General features: G+C 44.0%; 1 protein-coding gene across 6 annotated transcripts in view; it reads left to right on the top strand.

Moving 5' to 3' along the window:
* LOC121547298 (pleckstrin homology domain-containing family A member 1) overlaps positions 1-20,477 on the top strand; it is a 35,183-nt gene extending 14,706 nt beyond the window's left edge. For 2 of the 6 annotated variants that reach the window (XM_041858483.2, XM_041858482.2), the window contains exons 3-12: positions 1,076-1,132; positions 1,771-1,816; positions 7,741-7,838; positions 9,601-9,723; positions 12,321-12,461; positions 13,056-13,124; positions 14,934-14,998; positions 15,375-15,438; positions 15,586-15,675; positions 18,641-20,477. In XM_041858483.2, coding sequence (XP_041714417.1) covers positions 1,076-1,132; positions 1,771-1,816; positions 7,741-7,838; positions 9,601-9,723; positions 12,321-12,461; positions 13,056-13,124; positions 14,934-14,998; positions 15,375-15,438; positions 15,586-15,675; positions 18,641-19,036 — 1,149 coding nt within the window. In that variant the 3' untranslated portion in view covers positions 19,037-20,477. Of the gene's footprint in view, positions 1-1,075; positions 1,133-1,770; positions 1,817-7,740; positions 7,839-9,600; positions 9,724-12,320; positions 12,462-13,055; positions 13,125-14,933; positions 14,999-15,374; positions 15,439-15,585; positions 15,676-16,899; positions 16,971-18,281 lie in introns of all 6 variants that reach the window. The other 4 variants (XM_041858485.2, XM_041858484.2, XM_041858486.2 and 1 more) reach the window with 4 other exon arrangements.
* The last annotated feature ends 329 nt before the right edge of the window (positions 20,478-20,806 follow it).

The following is a 20,806-nucleotide window of genomic DNA, read 5'->3' as shown; positions in this document are numbered from 1 at the left end:
TCATGACCGGCTCATGAGCAACTTAATCTCTGAACTTCTCCTGGCATTTTACGCTCCTGCTATATAAGGTATAGCTGCTTTACAGTTGGCACTGTATGATAGGAGAGTAGTGCTCTATAGCAGGGGTACTATTTGAGAAGGTCCGGTCACACAAATTTCCTTGGTGGCAAAGGTCCGGATGGATAATGTAATTTATCGGTTTAGTAACAAACCCCCACCTCGCAACCCATGCGACCCCAAACTGTTCACACCACTCGTGCTGGCGGAGAGAAAATGTTGCAGTGGTCCTTTGTAGCTCAATTGGTAGAGCATGGCGCTTGTAACGCCAGGGTAGTGGGTTCGATCCCCGGGACCACCCATACGTTAAAAAAAAATTATGCACGCATGACTGTAAGTCGCTTTGGATAAAAGCGTCTGCTAAATGGCATATTATTAAAGCTAATTTCCGGCAATTCTACACATTTTGCATGGGGCAGAGATTTCTTTTGCTGTTTTAAAGCTAATTTCCTGCAATTATATGCATTCTTCCATGTCTTATGTATGTTTATGTGATACCGAGGTCGAAGCCCGACCGAGTAAAAATATGAATACAAATCTTGTAAACCTGATGTAGATGCTAACCAATCAATCAAACATAGGTGTAAACAGAAAACACTCTCCTGAGAATGCTGCTTTGCAGCCATTTAAATGCACGTCATTTTGTTTGGTTGGGAGTGGGAGCTCAGTGAGGAATAATTGTACAAAGACATACTTGGTCATGCCCCCCAAAAATATATCATTTATTGATGCTGCCCTGGGCTCTGAATTATTTAATTCAGTTTAGTTTCCATCTCCTTCTCCAAGACCTGCTAAAAGTTTAATGCTTCATCACTGTTGAATTTCTTTGATTCTCAGACGGTCTTCAGACTCTGTGTCACTCAAGTTCTATTCTCCTCTGAAACTTCTTTAGCTGTCCCTTTGATTTCCTTTTCTACCACTGTCCTATTTAAGCACTTTGTTACATTGTTTTCAGGTTTGCAATCTCACAATTTATCTCAATCCTTCTCTCTCTTCTCTCTCTCTGTCTCATGTTTAGAACCTGCCCAAAGGAGCTGAACATGTTGGCTCCCTCAAACTCTCCTATATCTCCAAGGTCAGTCAAGTTGTCCAATTATATCCTGTCTGACAGACACAGACATGGCAAACCACAGTCTTAGGTGTGAACATCCACTGTTTCCCCTAGTTTTTTATTTATTTGGTGGTGGCAACAGTCGTGGGGAGGGGTGGGGGTAGTAATGGCCGTGGTCAGCCCATTGGCGCAGTTGAAATAAGTCCAGATTTGGTGGCAGAGAGAAAAATGTGCAGTTTTTCAGTTCATTTCCTATACTTCTATAAATGTTTCCATGGAGCGGATACATTTTTTTTTAGTTTGAAAGCAAATTGGGGCACCTGGGCATGTGCCCTGTCAGTAATCCAGCCATGACAAAAATACTCCTAAATTCTTATTTATTTTTAATTCTCCTTGACTGTCTAGCTTTTATTTATGGGGTTTTATAGTTCTTAAATATTATATTATTAAACAATATATAGGTATATATATATTCTACATACTTTCTGTTTAGTCATTTAAGGTTACACTGAAATAGTTTTTCTATCCTGAAAATAAATAACAGCGGTGGTGTGCATTTAGCAGCGATCGGGTGCCGCTGATAAATGCATATAGGGGAAACATTAACATCTGGCCCACTTTCACTCATTGTCTTCCTCTCTCTCTATCACGCTCTCTCCTAGGTGAGTGATGCCACTAAACTGCGACCAAAGGCAGAGTTCTGCTTCGGTAAGTCCTACAACCTCTGAATTTGATACAGTGATCCAAGAACCAAAAGTTTGCGACACTTGATGGTGGTTTATATGTGTATGAGTACTGCATGTTTTGGCTAGTGCAGTGGTAAGTATTGTCTCTTAAGGTTGGCACTGGTTGGTGGCATTGTGCTGTCTGAGGGGGCTGTGAAGGAGGAAGCAGTGGGGGGCACTGGGGAGGGAGCGTTGGTGGGTTGGGGGTAGGCTTGTAGCAAGGAGACCCCTGACCTTCAGCTATTGTTCATCAACGTAGAACGGACAGACAAACTGTAGGGGGCTTTGTCAACTCATCCCCAGGGGATTCAAACGAGAAACCAAGGCCTCTTAACGTGTGCTTTACACACACACACACACACACAATACTTGGTGTCTTCAGTGTCATTCTCTCAGGGCCCCTTCATACTATTTGGACTAGAATTAGATTGTTCACTAAGGTGTTCACTGCTCACCTGTCCCCTCCTTACACAGTCTCCCTTTCCCTACCCTCCTCCCTCCCTACGTTGCGGGGGTTTGGATGGGACAGTTTCCTATATGACATGCTGTTGTTCAACAGGCCGTTTGTCCCTCAGCGGCCCCAGTCAGGAGTATAGCTCCCCCACACTCAATAGAAGGAAGCGGTAGGATGACCCGCCGGTGACCGCAAAGCGCTGGCTCGACCCAAGCATGTCATTGGATGAGGGGAGTGTCAGGGTTGGGCGGCGGTAGGGGGGTCTCGCGCTTTCCTATTTTTTGCCTAGTTATTTGCATGATCCAGATCCACTTTTGGATTCCTCCCCCAATAGTCCCATCAATCTATTCCGCCACTACACAGCTTCGTGTTGTGACTGCAGTCTCAGGACTAGCTACCTGAATGTCGAGGTTAACCTACCTCAGCCCTGACTGAGTCTAACATATGGCCCTGTGTGTGTGTGTGTGCGTGTGCATTTGTGTGTGGGTTGATGTGCTCTGGTGAAGCATTGTGAGGCGCATAGAGAAACTGAGACATTGAGTGGGAAGGTGGAAGACAGATATGAGTGTACAAAACACTAGGAACACATGGTCTTTCCATGACATAGACTGACCAGGTGGTTCCAGGTTAATGCCATGATCCCTTATTGATGTTACTTGTTAAATCCACTTCAATCAGTGTAGCTGAAGGGAAGAAGACAGGTTAAAGAAGGATTTTTAAGCCTTCAGACAAGGATTGTGTATGTGTGCCATTCAGAGGGCGAATGGGGAAGACAACATATTTCAATGGGGTATGGTAGTAGGTGCAAGGTGCACCGGTTTGAGTATGTCTAGATGTGTGTAATAATGGTGGTTAACATGCATTTTGAATGATTACCCCATCTTTGTACCCACATATACAATTATCTGTAATTAAGCTTTGGATGGTGTATCAATACACCCAGTCACTACAAAGATACAGGCATCCTTCCTAACTCAGTTCCCGGAGAGGAAGGAAACCGCTCAGGGATTTCACCATGAGGCCAATGGTGACTTTAAAACAGTTACAGAGTTGAATGGCTGTGATAGGAGAAAACTGAGGATGGATCAACAACATTGTAGTTACTCCACAATACTAACCTAATTGACAAAGTGAAAAGAAGGAAGTCTGTACGGAATAAAAATATTGCAAAACATGCATCCTGTTTGCAATAGCACACTAAAGTAATACTGCAAAAAATTTGGCTAAGAAATTGACTTTTTTGTCCGAATACAAATACATTTGTTTTGGGGAAAATCCAACACAACACATCACTGTGTACCACTCTTCATATTTTCAATCATGGTGGTGGCTGCATCATGTTATGGATATGCTCGTCATCGGCAAGGACTAGGTCATTTTTTAGGATAAAAATAAATGGAATAGAGCTAAGCACAGGCAAAATCCTAGAGGAAAACCTGGTTCAGTCTGCTTTCCAACATATACTGGAAGACAAATTCCCCTTTCAGCAGGACAATAACCTAAAACTCAAGACCAAATATACACTGGAATTGCTTACCAAGACGACATTGAATGTTCCTTAGTGGCCTAGATGCAGTTTTGACTTAAATCGGCTTGAAAATCTATGGCAAGACTTGAAAATGGCTGTCTTGCAATGATCAACAACCAATTTGACAGAGCTTGAAGAGTTTAAAAAAGAATCATGTGCAAATATTGTACAATCCAGGTGTTCAAAGCTCTTAGAGACTTACCCAAAAAGACTCATATCTGTAATCGCTGCCAAAGGTGATTCTAACATGTATTGACTCAGGGGGTTGAAAACATATCTAATCAAGATATTAGTGTTTTATTTTCCATTCATCTTTTAAAATAATTATAATTTTTCTTCCACTTTGACATTAGAGTATTTTGTGTAGATCGTTGAAGAAAAAAAAATACTATTAAGTCCATTTTAATCCCAATTTGTAACACAACAAAATGTGGAAAAAGTAAAGGGGTGTATCACTTCAGTATCACTGCACATTGTAAATATGGTACTCGAACTGACTGACCCTGTATAATATAGTATCCTTACTTACTTTTTTCTTATGTTATTTTTAGTATTACATTGTTATTGATTACTGCATTGTTCGGTTTAGAGTTTGCAGGAAAGCATTTCACTGTACTTGTGCACGTGACATTAACACTTGAAACTTGAATACTTTCTGAAGGCATGGGCGAGAGGGCCACATTTAACGTATTTGTCCACTTTGGGGTGGCAAAGTCGAATAATGATTTTCATTAAGGTCCATGTCTATGGGATATATTTTGGTATGATAGCCATTTATCGGAGGTAGCTAAATGTGGAGGTAGCTAAAATCTCTGCATTATGTTATGACCCTTAGTTGGGCCAACAGGATCAGGGTAAGACATGCAATATTGTATTATCAGGGAACAATCTTCTCAAACTAAGGCAATCTGATATGTTATTAACTTCATAATTCAACTCATATTAAGGTATAAAACAACTGGAATGGTAATGACATCTCTATGGGCCCATCTTGGGGGGTCAAAGGTCATACATGTATGCATTTTGGGGTATATTGAGCCAGAATGGACACTTTTGGGATGTGCTCTATTAACAAATGGTACCCTAGATGATAACTACACCAAATTTCACACAGAAATGGAGACCCATTGGGGAAGTTATTTTTGCTATATAGAGTCATCATCGATTTTGTCTATAATCAGTCCCAGCAGCCTATTTTCAAGATGGCAGCCATTCATTTAAATGGGAAGGAACTGCATAAATAATTGGTGTAATAAGACCAATAATGGCTTAACATGTGTTACGAAATAGTTATGTAGATGTTTCAAATACACTGAGTGTACGAAACATCAAGAAATGTGATGTGAAACCTGCCCTGTGCATTGCACCCTAGATAAAATCCCATAGGAATGCATTATGTACAGGTAACCCATTTTCGCAAAATACCTTCATAATGAGTGCACCAAACTCTACACAAAGCTAGGAAAAGTCTAAACAGTGATGCCTAGCTATTGCTGATTTAACAATAGGGTACACAACTCTGCCTAGGTCAGCATCCCGGAGTCGCCTCTTCACTGTTGACGTTGAGACTGGTGTTTTGCAGGTACTATTTAATGAAGCTGCCAGTTGAGGACCTGTGAGGCGTCTGTTTCTCAACCTAGACACTCTAATGTATTTGTCCTCTTGCTCAGTTGTGCACCGGGGCCTCCCACTCCTCTTTCTATTCTGGTTAGAGCCAGTTTGCGCTGTTCTGTGAAGGGAGAAGTACACAGCGTTGTACGAGATCTTCAGTTTCTTGGCAATTTCTCGCATGGAATAGCCTTCATTTCTCAGAACAAGAATAGACTGGCGAGTTTCAGAAGAAAGTTATTTGTTTCTGGCCATTTTGATCCTGTTATCGAACCCACAATTGCTGATGCTCCAGATACTCAACTAGTCTCAAGAAGGCCAGTTTTATTGCTTCTTTAATCAGCACAACAGTTTTCAGCAGTGCTAACATAATTGCAAAAGGGTTTTCTAATGATCAATTAGCCTTTTTAAAATGATAAACTTGGATTAGCAAACACAACGTGCCATTGGAACACAGGACTGATGGTTGCTGATAATGGGCCTCTGTATGCCTATTTAGATATTCCATAAAAAATCAGCCGTTTCCAGCTACAATAGCCATTTACAACATTAACAATGTCTACACTGTATTTCTGATCAATTTGATGTTATTTTAATGGACAAAGAAAATGCTTTTCTTTCGAAAACAAGGACATTTCTAAGTGACCCCAAACTTTTGAACGGTAGTGTATATTATAGTTATGCAGTTAACACAACCAATTTAGCCAGGTTTGCAAAATATATAATCTTTGTAAAATATTAGCAAAATTGTTCCTAAAATGTGCCCAAAACTCTGTTTTTAGTCCGTATTTGCATCCCTAATTTCTATATTTTATTTTATTTTCAAGTAATTAGCAATGGATCTATAATATTCATAAAGGGTCTTTCACTGGTTTGTAGTGATTATAATGATATACAATATTATTCCATATTGTTAAATATAAATCTGTCTTCAATCCTGTCATATACACTGCATTCCAACATAACATTCTAGCAAACCGCCTGATGATGAGGCCATCAACTTACATAGCTGGTGAGGTGTTAAAGCCTTAGGTTTACAGCCTTTATAGATGGTGTCTAGTTACACTGTTTATGGAAAATAGTATATTGTAGTATAGGGCCACTGAAATATGTATTGATTAGTTGCTGCTGGGGGTTGTCGAGGGCATCAGCAATGGTCCAATTGCTAAAAGGCTGGATTTTTTCTAATCACCAATTGCATAATTTCTATTAAATTTGTTAACCAGCCACTGAACTAATGGCTACAAAATGATTAGGTAACATATTTCATTAAATAACTTGTAAGGTTAGAGAGCATCATTTAAAAATCATGATGGTCAGGGACAGAAGAGATTATAATTGCCAATGTTCCTTTTTAGAGATAATTTATGTTTACCTAAATCTTTGTGTTAACTTGATGGGATAACTCAACAAATGACAGAGCACACCTTTAACATGCTGGCCATTGCTATACAACAGACTATTACACATGGCAACTATAAAACTAATATTCTACCAGATTTGGATCACTTGGACTTGTATTATTTCTCAGTATGACGAATTTCCCTAAAACAATTATGTAGTTCTGCTTTTTGTAACATTATTGCTTCAATGATGAGTCAGTCTAGGTAGATCATTAGATCTGATGGCAAATATTTACCAAATTCCATGGTTTTTAAGATGTGATCCACCCAATACAATGTTCCATTGTTGTTTGAAACGGTCATTTTCAATGGAAATGTTTACATTCCAACTTGTCTCAACATTCCTTTATCAGCCTGTGAGCATTCTATTGCATAGACTCCCATACAACAAGATATAGAAAAGTGTGAAAAACTAAAAAAGTGAATATTTTGGAGTGGCTATCATATTTGAATACCATCAAACATTTTTATGCTGGCCCATGGACTAATAGGTTGCTATTTGGGATGCATAGAAAGTTCTCTCTGGATTCTGAACTTGGGATTCAGTCGAGCACTGTAAACAGCATTATATTCTCTGAGTGTCAGACTAGTTGAAATATGTTACAGAGATGCATAGTTCAACTCTCCCAATGGGCCTAACTGACAGAACTGCTACTGTTCCCTTTTTGAAAACTGACCGCAAATCTCTCTCTCTCTCTCTCTCTCTCCTCTCTCTCTCTCTCTCTCTCTCTCTCTCTTTTCTTCTCCTCTCTCTCTCTCTCTCTCTCTCTCTCTCTCTCTCTCTCTCTCTCTCTCTCACTCTCACTCTCACTCTCACTCTCACTCTCACTCTCACTCTCACTCTCACTCTCACTCTCACTCTCTCTCTCTCTCTCTCTCTCTCTCTCACTCTCTCCCTCTCTCTCTCTCCCAAGTCATCAATGCCGGTATGAGGAAGTTCTACCTCCAGGCCAATGATCAGCAGGATCTGGTAGAGTGGGTCAACGTGCTCAACAACGCCACCAAGATCACAGTGAGTGCCCTGCCCCATCACCTGTAGCACTTTGTCACAACCCATACAGTGCCACCTCCTGTAGTACAAGACTGTTTCCATCTCAACCCCTCTGGAAAGGATCTGTTATTCAGAATGAGGATGTGTTATCCCATTTCAGCTAGCGTGAGTAGAAGTTTATAGAATAAGAAGGGTGTGATGGAGGAGGATGACAAGACAGGGCATACCTCGCATGTGTCTACTGTCAAGTCAGCAGGGGAGAGAAATACATTATGAAACGCTCATTGCACACAGTGTTATGGTCTGCTGGGTCCAGGAGCCCATGTCTGTCTCCTAGAAGTCATCCAAACCCCTCTGGACAGGGGATCATTTCCCTTAGTGCATCACCGAGGGACAGAACAGCGAGAGTGGCTTACTCTGCTCCTCTCCCTCCCCTCTGACTAGCCGTCGCATACATAATAATAAGCATACATGCATGCACACATACACACATACACACAGACGCATGCAAGCAAATACAGGCAGGCACGTACACACACACACTTGCCTTGCACAAACACACGCACATAGGCACGCATGCACACACACACACACACACACACACAGACCAGAGCAGGCAGGACAAAGGGGAATGCGAGTGTTGTGAGTCATGGACTGTCTCTACAGATTTGAGGGCTTCTGAAAATAACGCTCTCCCTTTGAAAAGGCAGTGCAGGGACAGAACAGAACTGTGTGCCTATGGATCAGCTTTCACAAAGATTCAGTGGAGAGGATGTTTCACTCCAATGCCTCTTCAACCACATCCATGTATGGGGAAGGGACTGGGCGTTGAGTATATTAACGTAATAATAAACTTTATAATAAATTCACGGTACGCATAGTTTGAAGAGACTTCAATACAGTGTTGTAGTCTTTATTGAGTTATATCCTGCTGCTGACAGACTAAAAAACAGTCTCACTGTTACACAACAAGGTCCCATACACAAACACACACACACTGTCGGGCATACAGGGGGCCCTACTACACACACACTCCATATATTGTGCCACACACTGCTATTAATAGACAGATGGCTGTCAATGTTTGACTGTGTATGTGTGCACTGGAGTGTGAGCCCTGGCCTTAGCAGGAGCACTAGTGGGGGGGGGATGCCTGCGGGCTACACACACACACACACACACACACACACACACACACATCAATCAATGACCACAGTGTAGCAGTGGCTCTCTGAAGCCCCCAGGCTAGAGTTGATGGAAAATACACTAACAAGCAGGCAGGGAGTACATCATATCACTACAGAGACTCCAGAGGGACACATCTAACAAGGTATTCGAGCATGTTGTCCACTCTGCTGGTCCTGGACTCCTGGCTCCTGATGCACTCTGGGAGTTGATGTTTATTTAAAGTGGCGCAGTGGTCTAAGGCACTGTATCACAGCAGTGCTAGCTGTGCCACTAGAGATCCTGGTTCGAATCCAGGCTCTGTTGTAGCCGGCCGCGACCGGGAGACCCATGGGGCGGCACCCAGCGTCGTCCAGGGTATGGGAGGGAATGGCCGGCAGGGATGTAGCTGAGTTGGTAGAGCATGGTGTTTGCAACGCCAGGGTTGTGGGTTCGATTCCCACGGGGGGCCAGTATGATTTTTTTTAAAATAATGTATGCACTCACTAACTGTAAGTCGCTTCATGGGTATGACGCTACAAGCTTGGCACACCTGTATTTGGAGAGCTCTGGATAAGAGCGTCTGCTAAATGACTAAAATGTAAATTTAATATTCCAGGTGCCAAAGTCGGGGGATGGCCAGCCCAGTGCAGAGATGCCTCAGGAGGTGCTGGGTGCCATGAAGCAGATCTCCTATAAGACCGAGATCATAGGAGGGGTACCCATCATCACTGCCACACAGGTAAGGAAGGATCACCAGTCTGGCCCAGCAATTAACGAACCCTAACCTTGCCCACTCATATGAACATGAGTAGGGTTGCAAAAATTCAAGTAACTTTAATAAAATTATCATGTTTTCCAAAAGTCCCGGTTGGAATATTCCTGGAATCAAGAAGGAATAAGCAGGATATCCAGGATTCCTTCACCCAGGATTTCTGGAAAAAGTGGGACATTTCTGGAATTTTGGGAGAGTTACCGAAAATGTGCAATCCTAAACAGAAGGTCATCTGCTCAGTTGTGGCTTGGAACAGTTCAGTCAAATCTGTCAAGTGTGGTTTCGGACAGTTACAAGTAACTTGATTTCAGCCATGTTAACCAGGTAAATACAGTGCATTTGGAAAGTATTCAGACCCCTTGACTTTTTCCACATAGTGTTACGTTACAGCCTTATTCTAAAATGGATTACATTTTTCCCCCTCATCAATCTACACACAATACCCCATAATGACAAAGCAAAAACAGGTTTTTATAAATTTTTGCAAATGTATAAAAAAAACAGAAATATTACATTTACATTGGTATTCAGACCCTTTAATCAGTACTTTGTTGAAGCACCTTTGGCAGCGATTACAGCCTCGAGTCTTCTTGGGTATGACGTTACAAGCTTGGCACACCTGTATTTGGAGAGTTTCTCCCAATCTTCTCTGCAGATCCTCTCAAGTTCTATCAGGTTGGATAGGAAGCGTCGCTGCACAGCTATTTTCAGGTCTCTCCAGAGATGTTCGATCGGGTTCAAGTCCGGGCTCTGGCTGGGCCACTCAACGACATTCAGAGACTTGTCCCGAAGCCACTCCTGCGTTGTCTTGGCTGTGTGCTTAGGTTCGTTGTCCTGTTGGAAGGTGAACCTTCGCCCCAGTCTGAGGTCCTGAGCGCTCTGGAGCAGGTTTTCATCAAGGATCTCTCTGTACTTTGCTCCGTTCTTCTTTCCCTCGATCCTGGGAAAATAAGTCCCTGCCGCTGAAAAACATCCCCACAGCATGATGCTGCCACCACCATGCTTCACCGTAGGGAAGGTATTGGCCAGGTTATGAGCTGTGCCTGGTTTTCTCCAGACGTGACGCTTGGCATTCAGGCCAAAGAGTTCAATCTTGGTTTTATCAGACCACAGAATCTTGTTTCTCATGGTCTGAAGAGTCCTTTAGGTGCCTTTTGGCAAACTCCAAGCGGGCTGTCATGTGCCTTTTACTGAGGAGTTGCTTCCGTCTGGCCACTCTACCATAAAGGCCTGATTGCTGGAGTGCTGCAGAGATGGTTTTCTTTCTAGAAGGTTCTCCCATCTCCACAGAGGAACTCTGGAGCTCTATCAGAGTGACCATCGGGTTCTTGGTCACCTCCCTAATCAAGGCCTTTCTCCACCGATTGCTCAGTTTGGCCGTGCGGCCAGCTCTAGGAAGAGTCTTGGTGGTTCCAAACATCTTCTATTTAAGTATGATGGAGGCCACTGTGTTCTTGGGGACCTTCAATGCTGCAGAAATGTTTTGGTACCCTTCCCCAGATCTGTGCCTCGACACAATCCTGTCTCGGAGCTCTATGGACAATTCCTTCGCCCTCATGGCTTGGTTTTTGCTCAGACATGCACTGTCAACTGTGGGACCTTATATAGGCAGGTGTGTGCCTTTCCAAATCATGTCCAATCAATTGAATGTACCACAGGTGGACGTAGTCAAGTTGTAGAAACATCTCAAGGATGATCAATGGAAACAGGATGCACCTGAGCACAATTTCGAGTCTCATAGCAAAGGGTCTGAATACTTATGTAAATAAGGTGTATATATTGGAAATTTGCAAACATTTCTAAAACCTTTTGTCACTTTGTCATTATGGGATATTGTGTGTAGATTGATGAGGATTTTTTAAATGTTTTAATCCATTTTAGAATAAGGCTGTAACGTAACAAAATGTGGAAAAGGTCAAGGGGTCTGAATACTTTCCGAATGCACTGTAAATAGATGGTCTGTCTGAAAGTGTCCATGGATCAGGCCATCTGCTAGCTAGACAGACAGTGACAGACATTTAATATAATGTTCCACTGACTGAGGTTTGTTTTCTGGTATGTATGAGCCATGAGCAGTTCAAGTCATATCCTGTCTTGTGCTGGTAGCTGGTGTGTAGCCAGTCAATAGTAGCTGAAAGTGAAAATTCACATCCAGATGCACAAGCTATGGTCTATGATGTCACTTCCTGTGTGGGTGGTGGCGGTGCATCGGGCCTCAAAAGTTGGCCTCAACTTCTGCTTGACACATGAAACAGGCAGTTAATTCTCTCATTATTGATTGCTGTTAACACACATCTCTAGTCACTGGAGATGTAGTGGGGGGCTTTTCCCACATACATCTGATTCTGTGTGTGTGTGTGTGTGTCTGTGTGTGTGTGTCTGTGCGTTGGCGTGCCTGATTGCTTGTGCATGTGCGTATTATCATTATTATTATATTAACTTTTATTTAGTCATGGGAAATGGTGTCCTGAGCTCCTTTTTTAAAAAGGATACCCCCGCGCGTATGTTTGTTCATACTTCGTACACTTATGTGTGTGTGTCCTCCCTCTTCCCCTGTGGTGCAGGAGCAGGGCAACGGGGGGCAGAACGGAGCAGACAGGGGGAACCTGCGGAAGGCCCACAGCCAGCTGCCCTACCTCCTGGGGCGGGGGGCACAGGACCAGGCTCTCATCAAGGCTGGATACTGTGTCAAGCAGGGAGCTGTGGTAGGTAGACAGTAGAGGAGGACTCTCTCTCGGGGGAGGGGCGAGAGTGCTGTTGTAGCAGCCTACACTCAGACCATGGACGTATTCATAAAGGAATGCAATGGAAAACATTTTGCACAGAAAATGAAAATGAGTGTTTCTTATTGGACAAGTCCAGGTAGTCGCTCCCTGTTTCTGTCCATTTTCCTCTGTGTGGTACCTAATGAATACACCACAGGCTCAGAGATATTCTCTGTCAGCTACAAGCATTTAATACTACCAGCGCTGTGTGTTTGTTGTTGTGTAGGATTATGATGAGTTAGAAAGCAGCGGGATTCTGACCAGATGTTTGGGACACAAAGCCAGGGTGCTGAGGGTGAATTATATCCCTCATTGTTGTCCTGCCGTTAACCTACTGTACCTTCTCTTATCTCCTATAAATAGACCATATTAACCACAGTAATCCAGCCATTCTAAAGCAAGCAGTGGTCCTATACAATATCAGAATAGCTATCAATTAGCCACATTCTTTGCAAGTCAATGGATTTGGAGGTGCTGGAAATGTTGCTAGCCAATTGTATATGACTTTCAAATGTTTTCCTTTCTCTTCCGCAGATGAAGAACTGGAAGAGGAGATACTTCTTACTGGAGGAGAACGCGGTCAGCTACTTTAAGTCAGACCTGGTGAGTGGGAATCTCTCTCCTCTCCATCTCTGCGACTGTGAGCGAGGTGACACACTCTCCACATAAAATGTCCTTGAGCCGCCCACCCGCCTACCCCAACACACACACACACACACACACACACACACAATACAATACAAAGGAGCTGTGTGACCCCATTGGCCAGCAGTTCGTCTTTGTGTTGCACCTGTGTTTCACATACCCCTAGAGCCCTGGACAGACAGACACACACACATACACACACACATACATACACACATCAGATAAGAGCTGACTCCAGGCCTGTGCATTGTTCACGGCTCCCAAAGCTCTTGGCACAGCTACTAATAAATAGGACTTCCAAATCGACAAGCCTGGTTTTGATTTCTCCTCTATGAGGGAAAGGTTTGATTCTTAGCATTCACATTCTGTGCTGTGGCTAAATGACTGCTAGATTGTTGATAGATCTGTTTGTCCCACTCACGTTCTGCACCTCCTCTCTCATGATCTGAGAGGTAGAGAACAAGTTCAGACAAGAGGGACAAGTTGTCTGCCTCTTTTCCTCCGTTAGGAGTGGTTAGTGTGCTGCTGCAGTGGAATTAGCTTGTCTCCCATTGGCCCTAACACTGGGCCTGAGTGTGTACTCTCTGTCCAGACCACTTCATCTCTCCATCCTCTCCTACTAAAATGCCATTAATGCCTCTATCCCATTGCCAAAGACATGCAGAGATACGTCTCTTATAGAGATAATGATGGGGTTGAGCTATTGATTGTCCCTGGGCTTGCAACGTCAACATATCCAGACAAGCTCATTAACACACCCACACCTATTTTGATGCCCTACTGTAATCTCATAGTGTGTGTGTGGTTATAGGGGGACGGGGGTATTACCTTTGGGGATTGTTGTCTCAGCACGTTGTGAATTCCATTCCTGGTGCTCCACGTGTAGACAGAGTAGCATGTCCCAGCCTGTGTTCTTGTGTGTGTGGGTGCGTGCTTCGGCATTCGTGTTTGTGTGCTGCCTTGGCACTCTCTGCCAGAGTCTCTGGGGGCTTGACCTGTGTAACAATACCCTCCACACTCCTGCTTAGTGGTTTAGCAAGATGGGAAAGAATTGCGTACAATTAAAGACTCGACCTGTGTCTCCGTCACAAGGCAATTATCTACCCCAGGATCAGACCCGGGCCCCCTTCTCCGCTGCCTTTTCCCCCTTTATTAGGCTTCACTCTGCAGCTTTGAGCTGTGTGTGTGTGGGTGAATGGATGGGTGGTTGGCAGCAGGTGGGCAGGGATCCTGTTATGTTCCTAATAATATAGCATAATGTCAATGAGAGCCTATTGTCAATAATCATATGCTTAATCCTAGAACCTTTAGCAGATGGGGAAAATGAGGCAAGTCCTCAGTTTAGTCCTACAGTGGATGCATTTTTGTCCCATAGCTTCATTCTAGGCCTGTGATAGCTGTTGTCCAGGGTGTTACGTGCAGCTTGCTGATGCTGAGCCTCTCTAAAAAGCAAGCGTGACGAAACGCCCTGGATCAGAGCTAGGCCTGTGAGTACTCCCCTCCTACCCTCTCAGCCTGTCCTCTCTATTCAAGGCACATCAGGAACTAGTTCTGGTGCTGTCACGTTACATTAGCCTTAGGCTTCACTTTGTGTTTTGTTTATGTCATGTTGCTTGTGTCGAATTAATTATGTATTGTGATGGTGTAACATGTTCTGTGGCTATCTCCTCTTTTCTCTCACTCTTTCTTTCTTTCTCTCTGTCTTTCTTTCTTTCGCTGTCTTTCTTTGTCTTTCTCTCTTTCTTTCTTTCTCTCTCTTTCTCTTAGGAGAGAGAGCCACTGCGTGTAATCCCGCTGAAAGAGGTTCACAAAGTTCAGGAGTGCAAGCAGAGGTCAGTGTCTTTTACTCTTTAGTCACTGAGCTAGACAGATTGGCTATTGACACTGGCAGACCAAGTGCCAAGGTGATAGGGCTGGGAGGGAGACGTGGGCTGTGTCCCAAATGGCACCCTATTCCCTATTTGGTGCACTGCTTTTGACCAGGGACAATATACACTATATAGGGAACAGCGTGCCATTTGGGACGCAGACATGGCTGACAACTGTAGCGTCCTCACAGATAAGAAAAGTAAATGTTGGATATGGACTCACAGAATTGGCTTACTGTCGTCATTCGATGGCGATGCACTCTCTTACCTTCACACCCAGTGATTTACGTTACTGGATGTTTGAATATGAATGAAAGTGGTGTCATCTCTTTCTATCCAGTGACTTAATGCAGAGGGACAATCTATTTGAAGTGGTCACTAGCTCAAGGACCTTTTACATACAGGTGAGACAATTTCTTTCTCCAGATAATGTCTGAATATATTGACTGAATTCCCTTGAAGAGATACAGTAACTGTCCATTGCCATTGGCACACAGTAACCTATTCCTCTCTCTCTGTTTTCTTTGTGACCCCTCTTCCTTCCTCTGTAGTCGGACAGTCCAGAGGAGATGCACAGCTGGATCAAGGCCATCTCAGGAGCCATTGTGGCCCAGCGGGGGCCTGGACGCTCAGCTGCCTCTGTACGTATGCAGTTCCTGCATACTGGCTCTGTATGGGACCCACAGGGTGTCAAAACGTTCAACACTTTAGTTCCAGCCAAGTATTACATAACACACCTGGTTCAACTAACCAAGGGCTTGATGGTTAGTTGGATCAGGTGTGTTTGTGCTGGGCTAGAATAAAAGCCTGCACGTTCTGTGTGTGCCCAGGAAGGGTATTGGAGATCTCTGCTCTGAGGGGGAGAAACTTTACTGTCTCTGCAGGAAACCATATTTTATCGAAATATCAAATCAAAATCAAATCAAATCAAATTTTATTGGCCACATGCGCCGAATACAACAGGTGCAGACATTACAGTGAAATGCTTACTTACAGCCCTTAACCAACAGTGCATTTATTTTTAATAAAAAATTAGAATAAAACAACAAAAAAGTGTTGAGAAAAAAAGGCAATATATACAGGGGGGTACCGGTGCAGAGTCAATGTGCGGGGGCACCGGCTAGTTGAGGTAGTTGAAGTAATATGTACATGTGGGTAGAGTGACTATGCATAAATAATTAACAGAGTAGCAGCAACGTAAAAAGATGGGGTGGGGGGGGCAGTGCAAATAGTCTGGGTAGCCATGATTAGCTGTTCAGGAGTCTTGTGGCTTGGGGGTAGAAGCTGTTGAGAAGTCTTTTGGACCTAGACTTGGCACTCCGGTACCGCTTGCCGTGCGGTAGCAGAGAGAACAGTCTATGACTAGGGTGGCTGGAGTCTTTGACAATTTTGAGGGCCTTCCTCTGACACCGCCTGGTATAGAGGTCCTGGATGGCTAGAATGTCTCTAGTTTGTAGATAATCTGTTTCTGGCTGTTTGGAATTTAAACCATTCACCCACCCACCACCCCAGCTTAGAAACTGGACATCACAGTTGGATTTCTATACCTGTGTGCCACCGTGATTTTCATTTTTTTTGTTGGTTTCCATGTTCGTATATTTGCATTGACATACTGTAGGTGTAGCTTACACTACAGTACACAAGGCAGTATTCTATCTCTACTCAACCAGGTGATGCTGCGAGATACCCCACCTCAAACCGTAACCGACGGTCACCTTGGAACACACACACGCGCACAGAATAGGAAACTCCACCGCCAAATCCAGCCACTCTCCTGTTCTCTCTCCTCCCTGCCTCTCTCCCTCTCTCGGCCTCCCCCCGTTCTCTCTCTCCTAACGAAGCTGTGCATTACTGTGTTGTTGCAGATGCGTCAGGCCCGTCGGCTGTCGAACCCTTGTATACAGAGGTATACATTCCGCAATGGTGAATGCAGCACGTATGTGAGCCCCCGTGTCAGTCAAGCAGCTTCCTCTCTGTTTCGCCAAGTAGTAGTCCTAGGTTGCATCTGAAATGTCAGCATATTCCTTAAATTGTGCACTACTTTTGACCAGGGCCAATAGGGAGGCTCTGGTCAAAACCTATTTTCCCTATATAGTGTTCATTTTCGACCAGGGGAGCTCTGGTCAAAAGACGTGCACTATATAGGGAATAGGGTGCCATTTCAGATGTAGCCCTAGTCTACTGTAGTGGAATGAAGCTTTGATGACTGCTTATTCCCCTCTGAAACACCCAAGCAAGCCCAGTTACTAACTAGATAATAGATAGACTTCCATCTCATGCTTGAGTGCTGATCATTAGCCCCGCCCCCCTTCTCCATCCTAACTGTTCTGGACAGACATCATCTAATCTGCCATTGATTGACCAGACTAACTCGACAAATCCACATGACCTCACTCCTCCTCCTTCCAGAGCTCAGTATTGACTGGTCTGTTCTTGACTAGGCTTCTTGGAAAACTCCCTCTGGCATCAGTGGTTTTCGATACCTTCTTCCTCAACCGATTTTAATGCATTTACAACACATTTTGTGATCTCCAGGTCCGTTTTTGGCAGTTTTTCCACAATTCTGGTTGTGAACTGAGTTCCCGTTCCTTTATACAGACAATGAAAAAATGAAAAGGGCCATCTATCTGGCCTCCATGTGCAAGCAAATATTCCACATAGAACCCACTTGCGTCACTGGGTTCCAATGTAGCGTGGGAAGCTGTAGTACAGGAACCTGTAGCTGCTATCTAGGCCTAAGGCTGGTGGTGCATGTTCCCCCACCTCTCCTAGAAACACACACAGCAATCCTCAAGGTTGACCATTACAGTATATCTTCATTCATTCTTTCATTCATTCATTGGCTTCAACATCTTACACTTACCAACTTTGAGACTTTTTAACATTTCCACATTTCTTTTAGTCTCTAGTTACCCATTTGGTTTGGGGAAAGTATGTCTAGTAGTTTGAAGCCTTTCATGCTCTCTAATGACCCAGTAATACTGTGATTCTTGTCAACATGTCCTCATGCACCCCACCCCTTCAACACACACTTACGTTCTCAGAGTTCTACCCATTTATTCTGATTTCTTTTCATTCCTTATTTTCTCGAATCTCACCCTGTGTCACTTTTTCCACTTTTTCACTCCCTTGCTGGAACTCGCCATTCCTCAACAGGTTTTTAGCTCGCTGTAACTGGTCATCTTTTCGCTAACATTTGGCCGTCTGTTTTCTTTGTTTTGTCTTTTGTCCCTGTCGTGTTTTTCAGAGAGTCAAATGTGACAGTGAGATACTAACATTCCCCAAGTGAGCTCTACTGTACATCCACTGTCTACTGTACCACCACTGTGTGTGCTGCCATCCTCCTCCTTCAACTACATCTGCTGCCTTAGTCTGCCGCTGCTTCTCTCCTGCTTCCTCCACTACTCCTCTTTGCACCAGCACCACTATAGATACTACTACTGCTTCTACTACTGCTGCTGCTGTCCTACCTCCCTTTGCCACCCTTTGTCACTGCCCCTGCTACAGCACTGTGACTGACCTGACTGACTCCCCTGCATCCAGTGCTTCTGAATCTGAATGACTTTGTCCCCCTCCTACCTCCGTTCCCTCCCGTACACTCTGCAGGAGCACAGCGACCACTCCACCACCAACACCCCCTCCGCCTTCTACTGTAGCAGCAACCAGGGGGGACCCCCTCTCCCTCGCTCGCCCATCCAGGCAGAGCTCCCCTACCCCCAGCCCCAGAGGGTCCCGGGCCCGGGCCCTGACCTGGAACAGCCAGGACTTCATGGGCCTGCTGCCCTGGCGAGGCCACCAGGGGGCACCACCACGGCACCGCTCCCGCCTCTCTCTCCAGGAGACCCCTCGTCTGTCCAAGTGAGTGCCTCGTCCCATTACCACACCAAAGCCCACCAGGAGGACCTGTCGCCATGGAGACGGCGCAGCAAGGTAGAGGGCGACCAACCGGAACTCTCCTCCCTCAGCTTCGAGGACTCAGACCTGCATGTCAGCCTGGTGTGAGCCTCTAACCCTGACCCCTCCGGTCTGGATTCACACTGACAGAAAGGGGACTGGACACAGTGGACAGTCATCAACAACGACAAGAGGAAAGCCAATGAAACGTGACCAAAATGGAGCTGAACCAATCAGAGCCAACCTGGCCCTCAGGAAGACAGGAAGTGGTCCCTGGCTGTGACCGTTGATCGTCTACTCTCCCCTGTTTCCAGACCCTCTCTTAACACAGCAAATGGCGTGACTTTTCAGGGCAAGGAGATGTCGTCAGATTCTGTTTTATTTCAGTCTTTTTCATTATTGATATTTCTGTTGGGTGTTGCTCTTTCTTTCTTGTTGTTGGTATTGTATGGTATGATTCCTGAACATCCTCCCCTGTCCATTGGCTCAAGAGGTTACAAGAGGTGGACTGGGTTGGCTACTCTGCTGAGAAACTCACTAATCATGTTTGTCATTCTGTCCCACACCACTTCCTCCTCCCCGAAGTCACTTGATTTACTGTTATCAGGGTTGTTGGGACTACTATAAAAAAGGGGCTAGATGTTATTTGTATTCATAGTTATGTAAATGAAAAAGGTTTAACTGTTGACAATGAGACAACCCCACTCATACATAAAAACATAAACGTGAGGTTTAGATTTGTATGTACTTTTAAGATGTGAAATATATTTGCTTTTAAGCTGACCGTTTAGTTTCTATCCAAAGCATGCTGTTGTTGAAGCACATAATGAAATATGGAACCAAATCCTAAAGATAACTTATCAGATGAAAATCCCTGCAGCTTTCTTATTTTCAGTTACGTTTTAGAGAGAAAGTGGGTGTTATGTGTTATATTTCTGTTTTTAGTCATCATTCAGATACATATGCTTTGAGTCCTTCTGTTCATATGAGAGTTACAACTGTTGTGTTTTAGACTCTCTCTCTCGCTCTCATCAGTCACACACACACTGTCACACCTCTGTGTTTTGCCAAATGAAGTTCTGCACTGTATTGTATGTGCCTGCCAATGTTAGCATGCATTTGTATAGAGACTTCTCCCTCAGGAGGACATATACAGTACAACACATCTATACGCCTCTGGGCAGGGCCTTTCAATTGGCACTTTGTGGACTGTGGGCAGATAAGCTGCCCACTGCCCTTGATCTGTTTTATGGGTGTTCCTTCGTGGTCCTCTTCTCTTTTCTACTGTACGACTATTTTACTACTTTTCCATATGCTGTGACAGTTTGTGTGTCTGTGGGGAGGCATACTGTGCTTCTCAGCTGTACTGTTCCTGTAACTTGTTACTGTGTTGCACACCTCTTACTGTATAGCTGGTAAAGTGCCTGCATTCTCTCTATAGAGAAAAAAAAACAAGAAGCTATTTTGACCCTTTTAATTGTGTACCTGATGTTCTGAATCATGTGCATTATTTATTAAGTGGAGTTTGAAAATACATCAATGGATTCAAGTTGGAGTGACTTTGCTTCTTATTTGTGTTGACTCAAGTCATTTAAATAATATATTTTTTGTTGGATGCAGTCAAAACAGAAAATTGACACCATCTAGTGCTGAAGGAAAGAACTACAAGTCCTTGTTTTGCTCATATGTTTTTATTCCCTACAATGTCTGCTATGTTCACTTCTTCTGTAACCCCACCTTTTCCAGCATGTTATTGTAGATTGCATTTAGAGGTGTAACCAATTTTTATAGTGTTAAAAGTTGACACATCAAGGCCTGGTAAGACCATAGGAAATGACTTGGCAAAGCAGGTCTCTACTGCCTTCTGTTGGCCTTGCT

The sequence above is a fragment of the Coregonus clupeaformis genome, chromosome 31 (genome assembly GCF_020615455.1).
Source record: "Coregonus clupeaformis isolate EN_2021a chromosome 31, ASM2061545v1, whole genome shotgun sequence".
NCBI classification, from domain to species: Eukaryota; Metazoa; Chordata; class Actinopteri; order Salmoniformes; family Salmonidae; genus Coregonus; species Coregonus clupeaformis.
Note: the sequence above shows the minus strand (reverse complement) of the source record. Positions and strands in the feature narration are given on the sequence as shown.